The 21,092-nt window shown below is 38.3% G+C and overlaps 1 protein-coding gene across 2 annotated transcripts in view; it reads right to left on the reverse strand.

The window, feature by feature from the left end:
- Nucleotides 1–2,608: 2,608 nt before the first annotated feature.
- bckdhb (branched chain keto acid dehydrogenase E1 subunit beta) overlaps nt 2,609–21,092 on the reverse strand; it is a 31,470-nt gene continuing 12,986 nt past the window's right edge. The window contains exons 6-11 of one of the 2 annotated variants that reach the window (XM_085918890.1): nt 19,107–19,215; nt 16,908–17,005; nt 16,045–16,155; nt 8,173–8,259; nt 4,703–4,854; nt 2,609–2,981 (exon numbers count right to left, since the gene is read on the reverse strand). In XM_085918890.1, coding sequence (XP_085775016.1) covers nt 4,714–4,854; nt 8,173–8,259; nt 16,045–16,155; nt 16,908–17,005; nt 19,107–19,215 — 546 coding nt within the window. In that variant the 3' untranslated portion in view covers nt 2,609–2,981; nt 4,703–4,713. Of the gene's footprint in view, nt 3,095–4,702; nt 4,855–8,172; nt 8,260–16,044; nt 16,156–16,907; nt 17,006–19,106; nt 19,216–21,092 lie in introns of both variants that reach the window. The other variant, XM_085918889.1, reaches the window with a different exon arrangement.

Consider the following 21,092-nt stretch of genomic DNA (forward strand, 5'->3'; position numbering starts at 1 on the left):
TAAGCGGTTTGATAATCTCTAGTTATCTTCATCTTCACCTCCCCGAGCTTCATGGTGGGACATACCACCCCTGGTTTGTGTGTTTTATGTAAATATAGTGTGTAATGACACACTGTCGGAGCACAGATGATATTGTGGCCTTCCTTCCATGCAAGGGTCATCTTTGCCAGCCCGCCCTAAAGGAGGGGCCGAATCACCACTATGGTCAAAGGACCCGCTTTCACTCTGACCAAAATGACAGATGAGTTCATATCTCTAATGTTGATCTCATTTTATTACAGGAACCTCCTGAGAATATTATCTGAAAAGTGTAAGAATTGAAAAAAATGAACGTCAAGACATCTATTGTCAGTATACACATTAGAGTCATTTCACGACAGCTCAGCAGTCTTGAATCACACATTTACACGTACCTATACAATTGTAATCTAACCTCTAAAAATGTGAATTATAATACTTCCCTGGAATTTCTTATTTTAGTTTATGTGCCTAAGCCTAGTGGCCAATGGGGTACATAATGCAAAGTAGTAAAAGTGTTCTGTTGTTAAAGTTGAACTTCTTATGAGTTGATAATTCATTAAGCGGATGTTCCTGCATATTTCAACACAAACATGGTCTGCACACTCAGTGGTCAATAATATGTATATTTTTCTCCGCGGATGAACAAACTGTTGGTGGCACACAATGAAAGGTCCTGGGGGGATGTTCCTCGAACCTCTACAGCTCCCTCCACACTTGAGGGAGATGTTTTTCTTTTTTTTTTTTTCGTTCTTTTGCCCACATTCTGTCGATGCCTTGAACCATGATTCCCACAATGGCAGAAATCCCATGACTGACATTCAGTTTGAGAGAGTAGTAATTGGTCCATGAATAATTTTATGTTTATCTGCAGCAAAGCGTATTACTCCAGGGAAAAGGACAGTTCAGACTGCAATTTGCAGTTGTCTAATTGCACAGTTCCACTCAACAATTTTGAATATTGTTTAAGGCCATGCTAGACATCATTTGCTGCAAAATTTTAAGTCAAGCTATCACAGAAAACATTTCTTAAGAATATACTCTTCTCAACTTCTCAGCTGTACAAAGCCATATTATGATTTTACCAAATTGCTGTTCTCCTTTAATATTTTACAACATCCTTTGGAGATACAGTAGTTCAACGTCCCACTCGCCACCCCATGCAAGAGGGAAAACATCACTTTTAAATGTATTAGTCCCACTTTGAAGTCACGCACACCTTTCTCTCAACTTTACTGACATGTCGAGCTCACCAGTTGAGGCGCAAATAAAAGGTTGCAACTTCAAGGCATGGGGCCATCGTCTTCTTGGCCCCCCGCTAATCATGGGTAATGGTTCATTAGGAGGCTGCTTATTTCTTCCCACAGGCTGCATAAATGTAACCACAAGTCAGCAATACTGTAAACCCAGCAGGACATCATATTTACAAAGCAACACAGGCAGCCATATAAAAGCAACAGATGGGAAATCTGACACAAAAATGTACAGATAATCAAAATACTATGACAAACAAATTAACATCAACAAATTAATATCATTATTTGTCATGTAATAAGTCTGCACCTGATAAAATGGAATTTCTTACAATTGTGCTCTGAGCCTTTCACAAAACCACTGTGAATAAATAATGGCTCTAATATCACGCCTTTGATTTTCAATCTGCAAGGCGGGAATAATGGAAGTATGTAACAGGAATATGATATTCTATACCATTTGTGTCAAACTCTGGCTCGTGGGCCAAATTTGGCCCGCATTATAATTATATTAAGCCCGCAAAGACAAATTGTGCATCGACTTTGGGTCAATACTAAAATTTCACACATATGTTGCTCCTGAGTATAATTCCCAACCCTGGCCAAACCATGAAAAAAACCGCTGGTTGTCCAAAACGTCTGTGTTCCACCAGACATTGCAACACCTCAAATTCATGTTTACAGCAGGCTGTGTCACTATGTGAATATGCAAACAGACGCTGAAATGTCCCAATGAGCTGGGCTCCATGAGAAAGAAGCTTCCTATTTTTGCATTCTACAATGCCATCCTAAGGTTGGGCAGTAGTTAGGAAGACACCAGTCCTCTATAACTATTGATGGATGCTTTGTAGTTTAGACATCAAGTTCTAGCATTCTGGTATTATCTGTTAGTACACCATAATGGCTTGCAAGGACAGTTGATTGAAAAGTTCTTTTGCTGTTATGATTGTGAGGATAGACAGTTTTTTTTATGGATTAATAAAGATTTCTCATGACTCACCATTAATAACTGGGAAATTGGTAAATTACTTTTAAGGACCGATAACGTCAAAGTGAATGTTATAATGAATTATGTGTTACAGTCAACACACGTTGACAACCAATGTTTTACTTTTGGGAGAGACTGACTAAAGAAAAATAAAACATAATCCAAAGCAATAAATAAACTCATCTAGTTGTTAAACACATTGCGGATATTCTATAATTATCTCATCGTGAGGATGTGGTAAGATAAATTATGTTCCAAATTTTCTTGACACTGTGGTGAACTCCATCACTACAGTCTGCCAGCCCAAAAGTGTGCACACAGCAAATAAAAAGACGATTGTACCACTCAAATGTGTTCATTGATTTATTTTTCTTCTAGATCCCTAATGTGTGGAGCAGGACTTGGGGTAGGGGTTGAAAGCAGTGACAAGTTTGCAGGAATTAAATGATAGAATGCCATTTTATTACAGAAGACCAACTCAAATATAGTAAAATACAATCATGGATCATATCGTCCTCATAGTTGCCATCAAGGACATTATAGAATAAAGTTTTCGAATCCAGACGTCATGTAAAGTTATTAGTTGTGAGGGCACACAGGGACACGAAGTCATCTGGACACAGCTTCCTTACTGGATGGTCAACAAAGTGTCTTTTCTTGGCCGCTCACCACTGAAGGAGGAAAATGGGGAGCTGGCCGTTTAGGGCTTTCAGGAGCTGGCTCTGGAACAAGAGTGGTTGAGATAGTTGAAGTGAATCACTTGGCCATGATGACAGATGAGGCGGAAAAGTCTTGCTGGAGCGAGATGGCGAACAGCGGGGATGAGCGCTGACGTCTGTTGGATTTGATTGAGAATGTTATTAATGGCTGAGGTGACCTCAGTCCAACTTGCCAGTGACTATAACTCAAAATGAAGAGTAAAAAGGGAGAATGATTCAAAGCACTCCAGTTTGCAGGGTTATTGAGCCCTCCTGGAAGCAATCAGGCAATAGCGTAGCCTCCAGAGTCACGTACGTCTGCTGAGCATTAGCAGTGGATTTGAATGACCATGAATTGCGGTAAAAACGATATGGAATTAATAATCTGGATCACTGATATTGCTGGCGGTGTGCTGAAGAAGAATAGCAAATATGTTTTAACGTTAACAAAGCTACATTGGACACGCCACACACATGTCAAAATCACACAGACATGCCTTATGTGAGAGACGTCGGTGTTTTGAACCTATGCACTGAATTCTGACAGAACGAGCCGTCTGCTCTCTGCTGAAAGGAACACATTTTAAACACATGGTGAACGTACTGGCTCGCGCATTCAAGCTCAGCCAACAAACATAACAGTGCTCCATAAACACTTATGTGAAGCTAAAAGCTGCTAATGTGAATACAAGAACAGTTAACATCAGACTTAGTATTGCCTAAATAGGGAAATTCATTTGATTAAAGTTTTGCAGCCCATTGCAATGATTTTGAATGTCGTTATTTAACGGCAGAAACACAGTCAAATTAAAAAAAATATTGCTGTTTTAAATGATTAAGGATAATTCATATAATAATGAATAAAGACAGCCCTCCATACACAAACATACACAACCAATGTTTATGATCAACTTTGGAGCAGTGGCATGTGTGCTGTGCAAAAATGCTCTAAATTTAGGTAAGGATCCAAGCACAGTGTGCTTATAAAAAGTATCTCACTATGAATTTTATTTTGAACATGTAGACACGCAAGGCATTGTCAAAGAAAAAACACAGCACCCATCAATTGCAAAATAAAACTGAAAACGTTAGGCCACAAGGTTTTCTAGGTAGTTGACTTTCAAAATATGGAAAATATGGTACTCACCGACCTTTCTGACTTTTCAAAACTGATTTATTTACTGGTTCGGTCATTGTTGTTCGCAAAGGTTTTATTTTGATTAAACACATAAGATCAGCCTGCTTTCATGAAGGGCTACAGATATCAGAAAAATAGTACTGTTGAGAGGCTGAAATGAAGAGAATGTGGTCATCATCAAAACCTCCAATTTTATTTACTTGTTTTGTTTTAAACATGCCAAACCAAATCTAACTTTAGAGCCAGTGGATCAGCATTGAAACAAAAGAGAAAAAAATTGCTGCCATTCCCCATGAAATGATCCGCCGAGTTATAGACAACTTTCATGAATGCCTTTGACAGTGTGTGGACAATAACAGCTCCCATTTTACTGATTTCATTTTTAAAACCAAATGAAACAAAATGGCTTTTTTTTTGTTGGAAAAAAAAAAACCCTTTCATTTCATTGAAAGTACATATATTTCAAAAATATATATACCTTTTTGTTTCTTTATTTTGTTTTTTTTAAACCCAAAAATGTGTCAGATCATTTTGCCGGACCCTGTATAAATAATTCCAGAGATGTAGGGATAATTCTTTTTTGTGATAGCATCTGATTCTTCCTTACCATAATCTACTTTAGAAGTTGATCATCTTCTTGATTGCTTCAAAGCACTTCCACTTGTCTGGGATGTAGAATGGTTCAAAAATATGAGGGAAGGGAGTGTCATAACCACACACCCTAGCAATGGGAGCCTCCAAATTAAGGAAACACTCCTCCTAAAAAAAGAAAATAAAACAAGAACACCATGAATACTGGATAAAAATGGTCCACATAATTATGCATGTAAACATAAAAAAATAAAGCATGTTGTTAAGAGGCTGGGATGATAAAGTACAACCGGGTATATTTTTATTTGGAGCTTCTCTACAAATGCTTTGCATTTTGCTGGGATGGCTTTGACAACAATGTAATTTTACAAGTTCTACTTCATTGTATTTTTAACAAGTTCATTGTTCTTTGTCATCTGTTAGCACGACACATCTTGATTTCCAAATTTTTCCTTGCAAAATCTTTCCAAATGTCTGCAACTCGGGATGCTTTCAGAGCCAGAAAAGCACGAGCTCCTTCAGTGGACACCCCATACTCATACACAGAATGTATTGAGCCTGTGGCTATTATATGCTGTAATACAGTATAACTATATATTTACTGACCAGCCCACAAATTCAGCAGTTCAACAACATAGAATTGTTTTTTATATTTCAGGCTACACGATGGCACGCACGCATTACATATATACTCTCTGCAGGCCCAAACACTATCAAAAGCACAGACCTACATTTACAACTTATGAAGGAGTAATATTACAGTCTTTTGTCTTTCATAGTGTGTATCTTGGCTTCTAGATTTTTGTGGGTTAATCTTTTTTGTTCAATTGGATCTGAGCTTTGATGTGCTGCCTTGGACATATTTTATCCAACGCCAACAGAACCTCCAGTGCAGGCGTTGGCAACACTCGCATCATTGAAATTGCTGGATCTTCATTTAGCCAATCCGATTGTATATTATCCTCCGGAATGCCTTTTCGCAAGCCTCGTGATGAGTGAGGTTCATCGTTCTCTCATTGGTTCAGCTATGTGTAGCTTCAGATTCGTTTGTTCATTAGTTTTAAGGAACAATTTAAAACAATTTTAAACATGTCTTTCCATTATATTGACAAAATATGCACTAGAACACCTTTAGCTTTCGTTTTGAATTAGCTACTTATGACATGTTGACCTTCTGCTACTTTTTAAAGTGGGTAGTTGCACTGTGCAAAACTGGAAGTTTATTGGAAAAATGCTGTGCTTTATCCTTGCCATTGGACACTCAAAGTCCCTTGGGGGCTATGGGGCAGCGGGCTGGCCCGGACATTTGGTTTCTGCTTGGAGATTGGATGATCTGTCCAAGGTGGAGTTGAGCTTCCTGTCATTAAAATGACCAGCATCCTCAAATATATAAAACGCTCTTCTTTAATTCCACAAATACATATAGAAAATGTGGTTAAAATGTGATACGCGTGCATACATGCGGTGGAGAATACTTGAGAAAGAATATAACTATTGGTGAATCTGCAAAGTTGTTTTTAGTAACAGTTTATGAACACGCTCTGAAGTGTGAATGCACACATTGATATACAGATTTGCGGATTGTTTTGAACATTATTTTGTGATGTGATGGCAGTATTAAGAGATACATTAGGTCACTGAATAGCCACTGAAAGCCCTCATTCTAAACTCACACCCTGGCACTGAAATTTGAATCAAGAAATGATGTGCTATATTTTTGGTAAAAAAGATTAGACAAAGCGATGGTTGAAGCACTTCTACAGTTAGTACTGGTGTATATATAAAAACTGAAACATAAATGAGTTCGGTAAGTTTGTCATCTGTAGCATAAGCCTTACATTCAGTAGTTGTCCAACAAAACTGTCATAATGTGACATTTTCGTCATATAGGTCTTAAGAAAAAAAGCGTTGAGCATGTAAACTTCACATCCCTGCTCCTGCAGAATGGTCTTTCCTCACATTAAAGTGCTGTCGCATCTCTATTATGACTGGTACGTCATCTGAATACAGACGTTCAAGGCTAAATACTTGACATTTTTTGTATTTGAAATGAACTGCAATGAATTGGGACAATGGGTTGAACACACCCTCCTTTTCATCACTTTCCTTGCTCTCAGTCCTTGAGTGGAACACAACTAGACAGATTCTTTCCAACAGACTGTGGTAGATCCAGACAGTAACCAAAATATACGAGTAAAACTGTAACTCAATTTTCCAAATCTTTTCACTTTGCTTAAGAATGTTTAGTGCTAAAAATATCAAGACAATATGGGATGAAGAAACAGCTTTCCGTTTGCTTTTTCTGCTCTGAATCTGATAGTAAATTCCGAAACGACGCCCTGTGCTCCTTGGTTCAGGATCGTGATCACACAGCAAATATTCCGAGCATACTAAAATACGTTACGAAAAAGTACATGTACATTGGAGCAAAACTGCTGTATAGAAACTGACAACAATCTCGGACATTTTAGAAGATAGAAATGTACTTACCCCTTAATTCAACTACCTAATCTGCTTACATGCCACATGTACAGTCATTAGTTACATCATGATCAAGATTTTGACCGTACTTAGACTAACTCTTGACACAGGTGGAAACTTTTGAGTAAACTGACTGCACATTTTTGTATAACATCTGACAGGAACGATTAACGAATTAGAAGTACCTGAGTGTGATTTCTGTGTCTGTGAAAAGGTAACATACTCAACTTTGTTGAATATTTAGTGGTTCAAGTGATTAGGAAAGCTTGTACGGCAATAAGTTTTACGACGGGGCATCATGCCTGAAGCATTGGGCCAACATCGACTCTCACTCACATATGCCTGCAATGTCTGGCTTGGATTCAAAATGTGTTTATGGCAAACACAAGAAAAATCCCTCATACTTGGTTAACACATTTTTTGTCAGTAGCCTGAGAATAATAGTGAAACTATTGGTCTGGCCAGTGTGCTGTGAGAGATCATCAGGTGTGCTATTGGAAATTATCCACTTTTACTTAATCGATCTTGAATGACTGATCACAAATAATGTATGAACTAGCTACGATGATTAGGAGCTATGATAGTAACAGGCAGAACAAATTCTCTTTCACTAAAGGTTCTTTTATTGCATGTTTGTTCGGTAGTGTTCTGAGAGATTTTATTTTGAATACAAAATATGTGCCTTGGCTCAATAAAGGTTGGGAAACACTTCTAAACCACGTCCAAGAACACAGCCTGGCTGGTTGGACAAAATGCGGCACGGTCAAATTACAGTCAGATGCAATGGAAAGCACCAGGAGTGTAACTAATACCAGGCAATTCAAAAGCCTCAGAGAAATTAATGAGAACCTCGGACTGACGTAGCAGTGTGTATACAATGTGAGGGGTACTCACTATATGTGAAGGGGACAGGACAACTATATTATAAAATATTGTGTGCGTGCTTCATACGGTTAAACTAACATTATATGACACATTCATCTCTCAAAATAGCTTAACACTCACTTGTACTGAAGAGCTGATTTCAGCAGCAAACCCTCCAGTTATTGGGGCCTCATGACTAATGACCAAACGTCCAGTTTTCACCACCGACTGCAATACAAAGACACAAAATACAAATTATTGCAGATTCTCTACACAGAATGAGTCTTAAAACGCAAAGATCATATCAAATATGTTTAACATAAATAATGTTTAATTCAAGTTATGTTATAAGGTTAATTCATGCATAATGGAACCTTTACAAAAACCGAAATGTACACAGCTTTTCACAAACAGTTTTTAAAGAGCATTTGGTCAAGAGTGTAATGCTAATTTTAGTCAGTAACTAACACCCTGAAAATGGTCTGCAAATAACCTCAGAGAGACAACATAATAGCTACTGGGATGGTGGGGAGGGGAGACTTTCGTCAAAACACAAATAACTTTATCTGCATACCACAAGAAAGTCATCACTGTTTTGTGTGTGGTCTGTTTTTTACTCTGTGTGACTTTGAATGATACATGTGTGGTGAACATGGGGATGGGAAAACTACATGAAATGCCACTGTTGATCTAAAAGTGATGTTACAAATGATGTACTGTTATGGATGATGTACTGCATACAGCAGCTTGCTTCACGCAACGTGTGTCTCTGTATAACTCAGTGGGTATGCGCATGTGTGTGTGTGTATAGTGCATATAATAGAACTTGATGAACTTCAGAGGTTATTTAGGCTGGTGCATAGGGTTAAAGGGACAACTATGGACATTAGAGGTCTCAGCCTTCCATGCATAGGCATTTGGGTTTTTCTATAACCTGCCATTACCCCATGAGGATGCCTCGACTCCACCAGTTATTGGTCACAGGATAAAACTAGTGGTGTACTATAATCTCATCCACTTGCCACTGGTCCAGACCAATGCTATGCATGTTCCTTGCAACTTACGAAAACACTGTAGTGAAGTTGTCTCTTTCAAATGGCTCCATTTAAAATTGCTTTTGGGACAATTTTGAACAGGAATGGAACCAAGTGGCATGCAGGCCTACACCTAACTTCACTGAGCCATCTTCTGAGAATGAAATTTTGACAGCAAACTGATCAATTTTGGGTCAACTACTGTATTTTCCAGACTATAAGCCGCTACTTTTTGCACAAGCTTTGAACCCTGCGGCTTGTATTCCGGTGCGCCATAGCTATGGATTTTTCGTGATATCTAATACACTCGCTAGGAAAAAAGTTGTGGACCGCTGTTGTTCCTTGCTGTGCTTTGCTGGGGGGCGGGATATGTGACTGGACACACGGTCACTGGGGAGAAGAGTGACGTGTTGATTGCATGTAAGTCCGCCAGGCAAATAGTGCCGCACAATTGACAAGAACAAGAGCTGGAACGAGATCACGACGGACATTACTGAAGAAAAGGAAGCTTTTATACACAAACCCTTATTATGGGGGACAAAAGAAATGCATATGATACAGCTTTTAGGTTAAAGTCGTTAAAATAACAGAAAAAAAATGGTTCTTTATTGTCTCTCAGTCTATTTGAAGCTTTAAAATATCTTTTAACATACAGTACTACAGTACCAGTAGTTGAAATAAAACACTATAGGTTGCCACAATTTCAAAGTGTTAAGGGTTAGGTGATGAAAACAGCAGAAACCATTAATTTTACAACTGACAGAAGGTCTGTTCAAAGACTATAATGCCAAATAGCATGCAACTGCCTTCAACTCGAAAGCAGTGTCAACGCATTCAGGAGACAATCAGCTATAGTTGTAAATGGAAGTTTTACTCATTTCACAAAAGTCAGCTTGGCCTTTTATTTGTCTTCAGGGAATCACAGAAACTAAGGCATCATATCGTTTTAGTAGGAGAGGAAGCCATAGGAAAATACCTGGACAAAGGTTGACGAGTTTGATGGCTTTAAAAGGGGAAAATTCAATATGCAGACAGAGGAAAGGACCATAAATACTCAAATCTAAAAACTTGAGACCCCATGCTGGCATGTTTTTATGACATGCACATGGATTTATATTTGAATAACAGAATATATCAAAGAACACTTCCTTAGAAAAAGCTAAGAGTAAAGGGTTGGTTGTGTAAATAAAAATATATTATTCAGGTTTAGAAGTCAGACATCATAATCACAATCATATTCCTTGTCCAAGTGTTAAAACACAAAAACAAGTTCTTTCCAGCAGTTGGAATTGCTGTAGTACTCCAGCAAACAAGCCACTCTAACAAAATACACATTAGGACAAAAACACTAAAGTGATATAGGTGATAAAATAATGCAACATGTCCAGCAATGTGGTGATACTGATATAACAACTAAGCAAATGTTGATTGTTGGGCGGGGCAGCAGCTCGGGTGGCTTGCACATTACTACTCATTGTGCTATAGGGATGTCATTAGATGCCAGAGTTGTTTCAAAGTCGCAAGCGAAATGTCATGCTTACTGCAATTCCCATACACGCCCAAAGTAATGAGCAGCATGGATTTTCATCTTGCCACAGCCGCTCCAGCCATGCTACTACCTCTATGATCAGTCTCTTTCTACATCAGTATGCTTCCTGCTTCTGCTTTCCCAACGCAGTCGTTCATTCATAATGTGGTTTGTCTCGTCCACGTGTTTGTTCTTGGCTCCTCCCTTCATCGATTCCTCAAACCATGCATTTAGTTTGCTTTCATGAAGTCCGTGTCGTCAGTTCCAGCACTCCCCACAATGCAGCCTCACCAAGGTTGGCAGTCAACGACCTGGCTCCAACTCAAAGGCTAAGGTCACAACGCTCACTTTCCCATGGATTATATATTGAATCACACACATAGGCAGACAAGAGTCTCCAAGAGACGACTGCAACATGCAACCAAACACATTCATACTCTTGTATGTGAAATACACGCCCTGAGAAAGAGACAAAAATGGCCTTTCAAGAGCTGCTTATTGTGAGTTACAAAATCTCCTTTGACTGCCATATGGCTATGATAATGTCCTGTTGTTGTCGTCATTGTGTTGTTCAAAAAAACAAAAACAGAATGGAGTACTTTGTATCAGACATGAGTTTGGTACACTGAAAAAAAATCTGTTTGCATTTGAAAAAAAATAGTATAGACGTTGGTTGCATGGATTAGAATCATATTTCAACAACATAAATATTGTAAGATATATTGTATGTAGTGTGTATGAATGTGCATTGTATGTATTGTCTAACTTAGAAGTAGAAAAGTAAAGTTTATAATAAAATAAAAACAGATCTGAAGCAATCAAATATTTCCCTGTGCTATTTTGGACACTTCCGCAATGGGACTTAAAAGAAATGCGCACTTTCTGGTAACAACTACGATGACTTAAAAACTGTGGTCATGACTCCCCCAGATACACATGCACATTTATGCGCGCACATAACACACACCAAAAAAGAGTAAGGAAAGAGTGAGGAACAGCTTCAAGACAGGGCAGAGGGCCAAGCCAGCCTCTGAAGGAGAAGAATGCCAGAAGACCTCCGACTGAAATAACTGCTAACATCCTATGAAAACACATTAAAAACAATTTAAGTCAATTACACACTGACACACACTTACACACTACTTGCCTGTCCTACACTACCACTGTACTACGCCCCTGCATTAGTGTGTACATCTTACTCCTGTACAGTGGTGCGTATTTCTGTGTACTGCACCTCACATATTCCAGAAGGTACGAGCTGATAGAGCACCCAACGCTGCAAATCTAAAGCAGTTCTTGTAAAGGCTATAATGTGTAAGGAGGTCCTCTGCTCAGCAGGTTAAATATGTACGTATATAATAATATTAGACAAAGCTTCTGGAAAATAACGACAGTCATTCTTTAGGGCGGACGGAAACTATGATACAGGCAAAAAGTGGGTCGGTATGAAAAGCAATTTCTCAGTGCAGAGTGGCCATTAAATTGACTTGTAATCGAGAAAGACACCAGGAATAATGGGGAAATCCTGCATGAGTGGGAACAATCCACAACAACAGTCAATAAATTGGTTCATGAAAAATGTAGGTCATGAAAAATGCAGCTACATAGCCTTGATCAACAAATGGTAAATGACAAAAGGTCACATTTATTCTGATAAAAAGCCTGATCGGAATAAAAAATACTTGATGTACAAATCCCATTCAGAATACCCCATCAAGCTGAATTACAGCTATTTGCTGTATGTGTTGTGTAATTTGTCTAGTCACCGTGGGACGGTGGGAAACGTAATTTCGATCTCTTTAACATGTGAATAAATTGACAACAAAGCAGACTTTGACTTTGATATTTATACCAATCCCATCGAATAAATCCCCAAGTCAAATATATTTTTCTCTGATGTATTTTTCTCTCTTTTGGATGCACAATGACTGACATCTCTGTTTTGCCTCAAATGTTTGCTTACTTTCACTCCACAGAGTACTCCTGGTTTGGTCCAAAGTGCCCAGTTAACGCTGTAATTACTGACAGAGACAACAATACAAACACAGGGAGTGCGGCTCAAACCTTTGGTTATTTTGTTCCTGTGCCATTCTTTTTTTTTTTTTTTTTTTACTTTGTTTCCAGTGTGAGGAACAGCAGGCCAAACACATAACAATTGTTGTGGTAAGCCAGCAAGCACATGCTGGCTGACACCCCTCAATTGAAATGGAAAAGAAGGAATGATGGCTGAGAGCCCGTGCTAATCGGTCACAGGCTGCCTAAACCATCCTTGATTCAGCTCCAAATTACAGCACAGCCAATTGCTACGCTGCGTGACAAGCATGGCCACGGCATCTCAGCGTGAAAACAAAATACATCTGAATTTTAAGTAGACTTGTACAAAATTCCTTTTTCATTTCAACGTATTTTTAGTACTCTCCATAAAAATCTAAATCTAATGTATCAACTGTATCCCGAGAATCTTGTGTTTCATTTTACTGTGTTGGGGCAACAAACATGCACTAAACCTGATAAAGGTTTGTCCACCTACGAAAGAAAAGTTACATAATCAGATTACAAGGTGATCTTTATACCTGCCATTGCATAAATCAACACTGATTTTATTAAAAATGTCTGCCTGATTTTGCCCTCCGAACATTTTTTTTATTCAGTTTATTCTTCCATGACTGCTGAACAAAACAATGAATGTGGAATTATCCAATTTTTTCTGTCGTACATCATAGCATCTGCTGTTAATGGAACTCTTCTTTGTCTCAGATCGTCTCAAAGTATTAGTGGCCCTCAAATCTTCAACCAGACATTTTTACTATGCTTGTGAATCTCTGCCACAGTATGGTGTTCTTTTTGGACATGCATAAAATATTTGGTTGTCTTATTGTTATCAGGTTCCATATTAAAGTTACATTGTGAGTATAGTCCTTGCAACACGCAGTGCAGCGTCGACAAACCCAGTTATTGTACATGTGCTGGGTGCGACAGCGCGAGGACGGCTATTCAACTTGAGAGTGCTGTCATGGCGGTGTAAGAAGGAACATCCAAGAGAAGGGTTGGTGGAATGACTTCACAATGCTAACAGAAATAGACCAACCAACGGGAAAACCATTAACGGTACTTCCTGGTGGGCCGTTAAGCAACCAACCAAATATGGGCCAGCTTCCAATGTGGGCACTCATCTTGGCACGTTGCCTCGTGGCAAACGCCATGAAAACTAAGTATCGTGTGAAAAGACATGAAAGGTAACTGTCACTCATTCCAGACTGATACGGCTCTTCATAAGACTGTCTTTTATGAGCGTTCATCCCATGTAATAATAATATAATATAATAATAGTCGGAATTTTCCACAGTTCTGTCTTGAAGTCCTTAAGTGATTCCTTCTGCAATGGGGTCGACTTGGTTCAGCCAATTTGGTTGCATAATTGGAAGGACTTTACAAAATACTAAGATGGGGAAAAGCCTCATATGACATAAGCCCCAGTTGATGATGCCAGAGGTTCAAAAACGGACTGATACTAATGAGACTAATAATTAATTCATATTAGACCTCAGTTTAAATCGGAACATTTCAGAATTTGATATGCAAACCACATTCAATCACTGCAGTACAAATGAATATACTCTATTAGGGGTTTCAATGGGCTGACAATATCCCTTGGTTGAAAAACAAAACGAAATCCTTACAACAAGAGTTGAGCATCTTCAGTTTCTGCTCATTTGTGGGCTGTCCTGCTTTTTCTTTGTTTGCTTTTGGGGTTGAGATCAGGTGACTTTACTTGGTTATGAACAACATTCAATTTGTTTGCCTTCATGGTGTCCTTCCGGTAAAGTTCAGGGTGACTATCCATCAGTACAATGACAAACCATCCAATCAGTTTTGTAGCATTTGGCAAAAATGTAAGCTGGGCTAAAAGTCCCAGACATTTAAGAATTCATTGAGTTCATTCTTTCAGCAGTCACAACATCAATACCAGTAATCTTGTTCAATTAACAGTCATAGTATCTTGACAATCCACAAAATGATTTGGTATGCATTAAAGGATGAAAACCGGTTCATTTATTTCCCCATTGCCCATTTCTTCAACTTTAGATATTACTTGACTTTGGTTAACATGAAGTCTAACTGTGGCTTCTCTGTACTTTATACCCAGTAGATTTTGGATTTCAGTACATATAATATGTATTCTTTTTAAACATAGTATTCCTGATGTATGTTGGTCTTATTTTAAAACACCAGAGAAACTACAGTGGATGATTGGTGTACAACTGTTTTACCAAAGGCGTTTTGTAGTTACAAACAACCGAAAACAAAATACTTCGCACCCCTTTTTAGTAACCAAGCCAACTAAGGGAGTAAAGGAATGAAATGGATTCTTTTTACCACCGTTTTTGATATTATAATTTCATTTAGGTCCTGCAAGTGGTCTTCATACAAATATTAGCTGTAATTTTGACTTATATATCCTGTGCATCTTCCAACTTGCGTACAATTTTTTCATCATAGTAGCATTGTAGGAATAGTACGGTGAGTAAGGCCACACATTTTGTGCCTTTGCTTTAATTAGACAATAGCTTGACTGAAGTTTGATTGTGCATCCGTGCGTGCATCAGGCACAAAGACACCATTCCATTTCATGGCGTTTTAATAAGGAAGTAGTTTAAAAATACTGCGGTTATTTGAAAAACCCTCCTTATAAACAGTTCCAAAGTGACAACCAGTACTGCTTGTGCTTTCACTTCCAACTCACACCCTATTAAATTACTCCCCTGGTAATGAAATTCCATCCAGGGTCTTCTGTGCTGGCATTAACATTTGCTTGCATAGTACATAGGGCCTCAGCTATGAAAACTGGACAGCAAATATGCAAAATGAAAATGTACTTTATGTTGTGAATCAGTTGTGTACACACAAAGCACTTTGACCTTAAATAGACAACGGACAAAAATATGTTATGCCAAGAAAGAATGGTTTCACTGTACAAAAACAACAGCTAATTATTCGGTGAATAATTTGAGATTTTAAGCTATTTAATTTAAGAAGGTAGTGTTTTTCTTTCTCCTGAAAGATGTAGGTCACGTCACGTTTCTTATAATATAGAGAGAGTTGCCGACCCACTTTTCTGTGGCCATTGCTGCATGGGATCCTTGTATTTACTTCTTAAAGGTTGTTAATGTATTTTTGTGTTTGACCATATTGCCATACAGTTGCCATTATTTTACAAACAAAGTTGATGTGATAATGTAATTGTTTGTAAAATTTTCAAGGATATGGGTACCCTATAATTTTGCTGAAAAACAAAGATTATTTAATTAATGATGTTCCAAAATAAAACAAGAACTGGTCAAGCAAACTGTGAAATACAGTAAATAATTGTTAAAAAAAACTGAAAAATTTTAGCCAGGATAAAATGGTCATAACCGCCAATATGTTTTCCAGAACTATATTGAACAGTACCTTGCAAACAGTTTCAACATCCCATGGCAGGATAGTGCGAAGGTCAATGACCTCACAGGATACACCCAGTTTCTCCTGAGCCATTTGTGCCACTTCCTTCATCACATGTACCTAAAACAAAAAGCCCACATGAGCATGATGATTTTCTTTTTTTGCGGGGGGTGTCTTTAAATAATTATTTTCTGTGAGCGCATCAACAGATTACAGACACCATAATTTGATTTGACATGATTTTCTGAAGGAAAATACTTTGTCTTTTCTTCCTCACTTAACTTCGATAGCCAGGCAAATGAGGACATGTGAGGTAGGAAACAAAGAAATGCATTTCAGAAGTGAGGACCATTGTTTCCATGACTTTCCTGGATCATCTCTCTTGCCAAGTCATCTTTCAAGAATAACACTGGCTATGATAAAGGTGCTTTCTGTGAGTCCCCTCTCAGACTACAGGTACACTGGGCCCCGGATAAGCCAGATAAAGTGGCTGGGAACAATCAAACTGAATCTGACTCCTGGTGAGTAACAGGCTCTGTGATACGAAGCTGTAGAAATCAAAGCTCACTGATGAAAAGACCGTCAACAATGGAAAGTGTGTTGCAGACGTGTGTCGTTAAGAGACAGAGAGCCAAAGCACAGCTTTGGTTCTAAGATGTCTGCGCAGATATAATCTCAGCGAGCCATCTCAGAGACCCTGCAGTGACACAGGAGAGAAGTTTATAGACTTCAAATTAATCCACTGGCTTTGAACATGACATGTTGTTGACGCAACTCCCTATTCCTTGTATCCACTGTTCCAAAGATAGACTGTAACTAAACTAGTCAGCTCACCCACTGAGATGTTGTCAATTATGTGCAGGATCACGTACCTGAGTACCCCAGGCGATCAATGTGACATCACTTCCTTCCTCCACAACCTCCGCCTGTGAGAGTGGAATAGTGTAGGCTTCTGTGGGAACTTGCTCCACTGCAAACACACAAAGATCAAGAGATGCATTCCATACTTGCAAAGATATCCAGCAAGTCATTCATGTACAATGTTATCAACTTGTACTGGAGCGTCAACAACAGAGATCTATTTTTGATGACTGGTTTGACTTCAATCAGCCTTAAATGTTTTAGGCATGTCATTTTTTCAGAATAGGTATCACAAAACTGTCTGAGAGGAACCATGCTAGAGCGAGCTCGCTACTCACCAGACCTGGCACTGTCTAATTCATTTCTTCTTGTCTAAGCCAAGGAGGTTATCAAGGAGATCCGTTTTAAAGATGTAGACAAAATAAAGATGGCCGTGACAATGAAGCTACAGAGAAGAGGCTGGGCGAATGTGTTCGGTTCCACTGGGAATTACACCAAAGTTGAAAATTTGAGGTATGATTAGAAATGTAGTTTTGACACCATTCGTGGAACCTTTCTGGCACATTTCCTATGTGGCAAAGAAATATTGTAACAATGATACCATAGAGAACTTATTATCAGTGCATCCCTTCAAACAGCCAATTTAATATACAACTGAACCTTTTCATATTTTTACAGGATTATAAAATTTATTGTTATATAGTTTCCAATCCGTGAAGGGTATGGACAAAGACGAGACCGTCCACAGTGGAAAAAGGGTTGGGGACCACTGCAATAAAGGCTGAACAAAGAATTGTCACGTCCACGCTTGGCAACGGAATTTAAAGGAAAACAAATGTTCTAGAACATGTCCTACAGTTGTAATGTTGTTTACGAAATTGATGACACTATCACCTCAATTAATATGCAAGGGTAATCAGGATTTCCTTTCAACATATTGTGAATTTAACTACAGTATTAATTGTTGTAAACGTATGAGGAATTCATCTAATCTACTGGCTTTTGCAGAGAAGCCATAGTGCTCAGAGAACTTATACATGAAGAGAGAGAACGCTCAAACTTATCATAGAAAGGCTTAAGGTCAGGATCCAGAATTGCATCCCAAACCTTCCTGCTGTGAGCCAGCAGTCCTCGCCAGAATGGTGCTCTTGATAATTAGATAATTTTATTCTCAGTTGTTCATGACATCAATAACATGCAGATACAATACTTATGAGGATTGATACAGAACATATTTAGCACTCTGTGGTTAGCAAGATACTAAAATTACAAACCGACTAACTTTAATACAAGAGAAGAACCACTAATAGAATGACACAACCATCAAAAACACATTCCTTCAGCAGTACATTTTGTCTGGCCGATTTCAAAGGCTACCACATGCTTTTTCCAGAACACCATTGCCTAGAAAAGACCGCTTGTACTTTTATCAGCACATGTTTGAGCAAGGATATTTGCCAGCTACATGTTGATTAATGTTGCAGAAAAACAGGGTTTGTCCTAACGGGGAGGACTCATATTCATGTTGCTTGAAACCCAATATAGTGCAACTCACCACTGTATATGAAAAAGCATTGAGACAGGACTCTCACGTCACCTGCTTAACAACATTTATACTGCAACAACATGCAAATACATGTGTTTACCAAGACTTGTTCATGATTTAAGTTTTAGATGTCACAGAGGGACCCGGACACAAACAGATTAACAGGGCTGTGACTCTCACATGTTCAATCATATCAAATAAATTATCCTATCGAATTTTTCATCGAAGAACTGAGTAATTGGATGGATTTGCACAACCCCACTGACTACCATATGTACCATATGCTACCATATGTAGCACTTGTAACTCAAATATTTGCTTGCAACCCCAAATGATGTCTTACTTGTGGGTCAAGGTATCCATGCAAAAATCCTTAGCTGTATACGTCTTTCCAAAAATATGTTTTTGAGTGAGCCACTTCCAACCCTTTGTGGGGGATAATTCATTTGAGTTTCTCTTAAATTTTAAAAATATTTTTCATTATAATGTGACAAGGATAAGCATTGTTGAATGTCAACGGATGAATGGACACATGTTATATTTTACTAGTAACCAGAATTAAATATCTGAATAGTTTTAAAGGATAAATGAATGCTGTGTTTAATAAATGAGCTACAGTATCTAATCTTACCTTGCAATTTACATTCAAAAGAATCCAATTTACCTGCTGCTCTGTAAAGGATCTTGGGTTCAAAGAAAATGCAGGGATTCTTATCAGCGATGCAGGAGAGAAGTAGACCCTTGGCCTGCACTGGGCTGCGAGGTACTACAACCTGCAGACATAGATTTCATTGGGTTAAAGCCATGTCAAATACTAATGGTAATACAAAGAGCATGCATAGAATTATTCTGTACCTGTTATCTTGTAATTATATCCAAGCTTTGCTCTTACAAACATGGAAAAATATAGTAGAGAGTGATGGACCAGCTAAACTCTCTTGACCACTACTCGGCTCATTAATTGGACTTACTGACATGTTTTTTTGTTTTTTTTTCTGTCACTAGCCTTCTCTTCATTTGTATAAGAAATATTAAAATACTAAAGCTTTTGTTTTTGAGTCTTTGAGTCTTTTACTTCGGACTGGAGTCACGGCGGTCCCGACCGACGCACGCAGCCATCTCGACATGTAAAACCAATTAAGTGCATTATAGCTAAACAAGTTACTTCTTTTTACAGTGGTGTAGAGGGAATAGCCAATTAATATATTGCCATTATTTGTCTTTTCTTCTGGCATTGAAAATGTGAATAGCATTCAGGTCAAAGCAACAACAAAACAATGGCTAATATTTAGGGTTTGTGATGAAGCTGGCTGGGCTGATTATTTGTGCAAAGATTAACATTTATCAGTCTGACCTTGGTTGCAAGACATGTTTACAACTTTCTGGATGCTTAGTCAAAGTGGTGTTTGCTCAAAACCATATCAACATTCTTTGGCTGTGGCGAAATAAACAATTTTTGTGATGATCACATGAATATTAAGAGGCGGACAGACAATGAGAGATGCTACTTATGACATCTGTTTCCTTAGAACATACACAAACATACATAAAAATATAAATAAGACATAAAAAACTGACTAAAATAACACTTTGAATCTAATGGTGACTAAACTTTTAAACATTATCGTATTGTTTTTAGACATGTCCATTTGTACATCATGACACCCCTTGTTCATAGTGAAGGAGTTGGATAAACTAAGTTTTTATTGGCTCAAAATGTTGATGAAGAAGTGACTCTTGGTGGGGCGAAAAGCTCATCCCCATCAGCATGTGCCCACATGACCAACTACTGGCATAACGCATGTTCCGTAGCCATATTTGGAGCACTCTTGTAAAGGCCTGGGTGCCTTGAAACGAAATGGTTTTTAAGAGTTATGGTCCATTCTATAATCAGTTCGAGATGCATCTTTCTAAATGTTTGAGGACAAGCTCAAACCACAGCCCTGTGTAACTTGAAACATATTGAAGCTGACATGTCATCCCCCTCCACAGCGCTCCATGCGGGTATCAACACAGAGTGGAATGGAAGGAAAATGCAAGAATCTTTTCTCTGGGTTATGTAAGGCCAATAATGACAGACTTGCAAATGGCGTTTTCTTTTTTTTTTTTACTGTGGTTTCCATCATTAGCGTGTTGCAAAGGCAGACATAAAACATACTTCCATAACATACTATATGTAATAATATAAAGACTGCAGCACACTATGAGCATTGCGTAATGTACTATATTAAGCACTCCACTTTCTCTAATTGAGTTGCACAGAGGCATTTTGTGTGCACGCACCATAAGCAATAAATTGGGATGCTCTAATAGAGGCACACAATCTGGATAATCATATTTCATGAACCGTTTGAGTCTGTAAAAATCTAATACTGTACTTTATAAAATTCTAAATAATACCGATCGAAGCGATCCAAAGACCTAATTATTTGAGTTAAATAAATTCAATGAAAACAAATCATCAGTAACATAAAACCGATTTATACCAATATATTTAGGGTGTGCATCTCCAAAAAATAATGAGCATGATCGAGAAATAAATTATTATCTGCACCCCTGCACATATCAATACATGGGGTACGATAGCATTCAAGGATGGTACATTTTAAAATGCAACGATTTGATTCAGTTTGGCTGGATGAAAACTGAT

Source organism: Syngnathus leptorhynchus, chromosome 8 (assembly GCF_054491065.1).
Source record: "Syngnathus leptorhynchus isolate UIUO chromosome 8, UIUO_Slep, whole genome shotgun sequence".
Lineage (NCBI taxonomy): Eukaryota > Metazoa > Chordata > Actinopteri > Syngnathiformes > Syngnathidae > Syngnathus > Syngnathus leptorhynchus.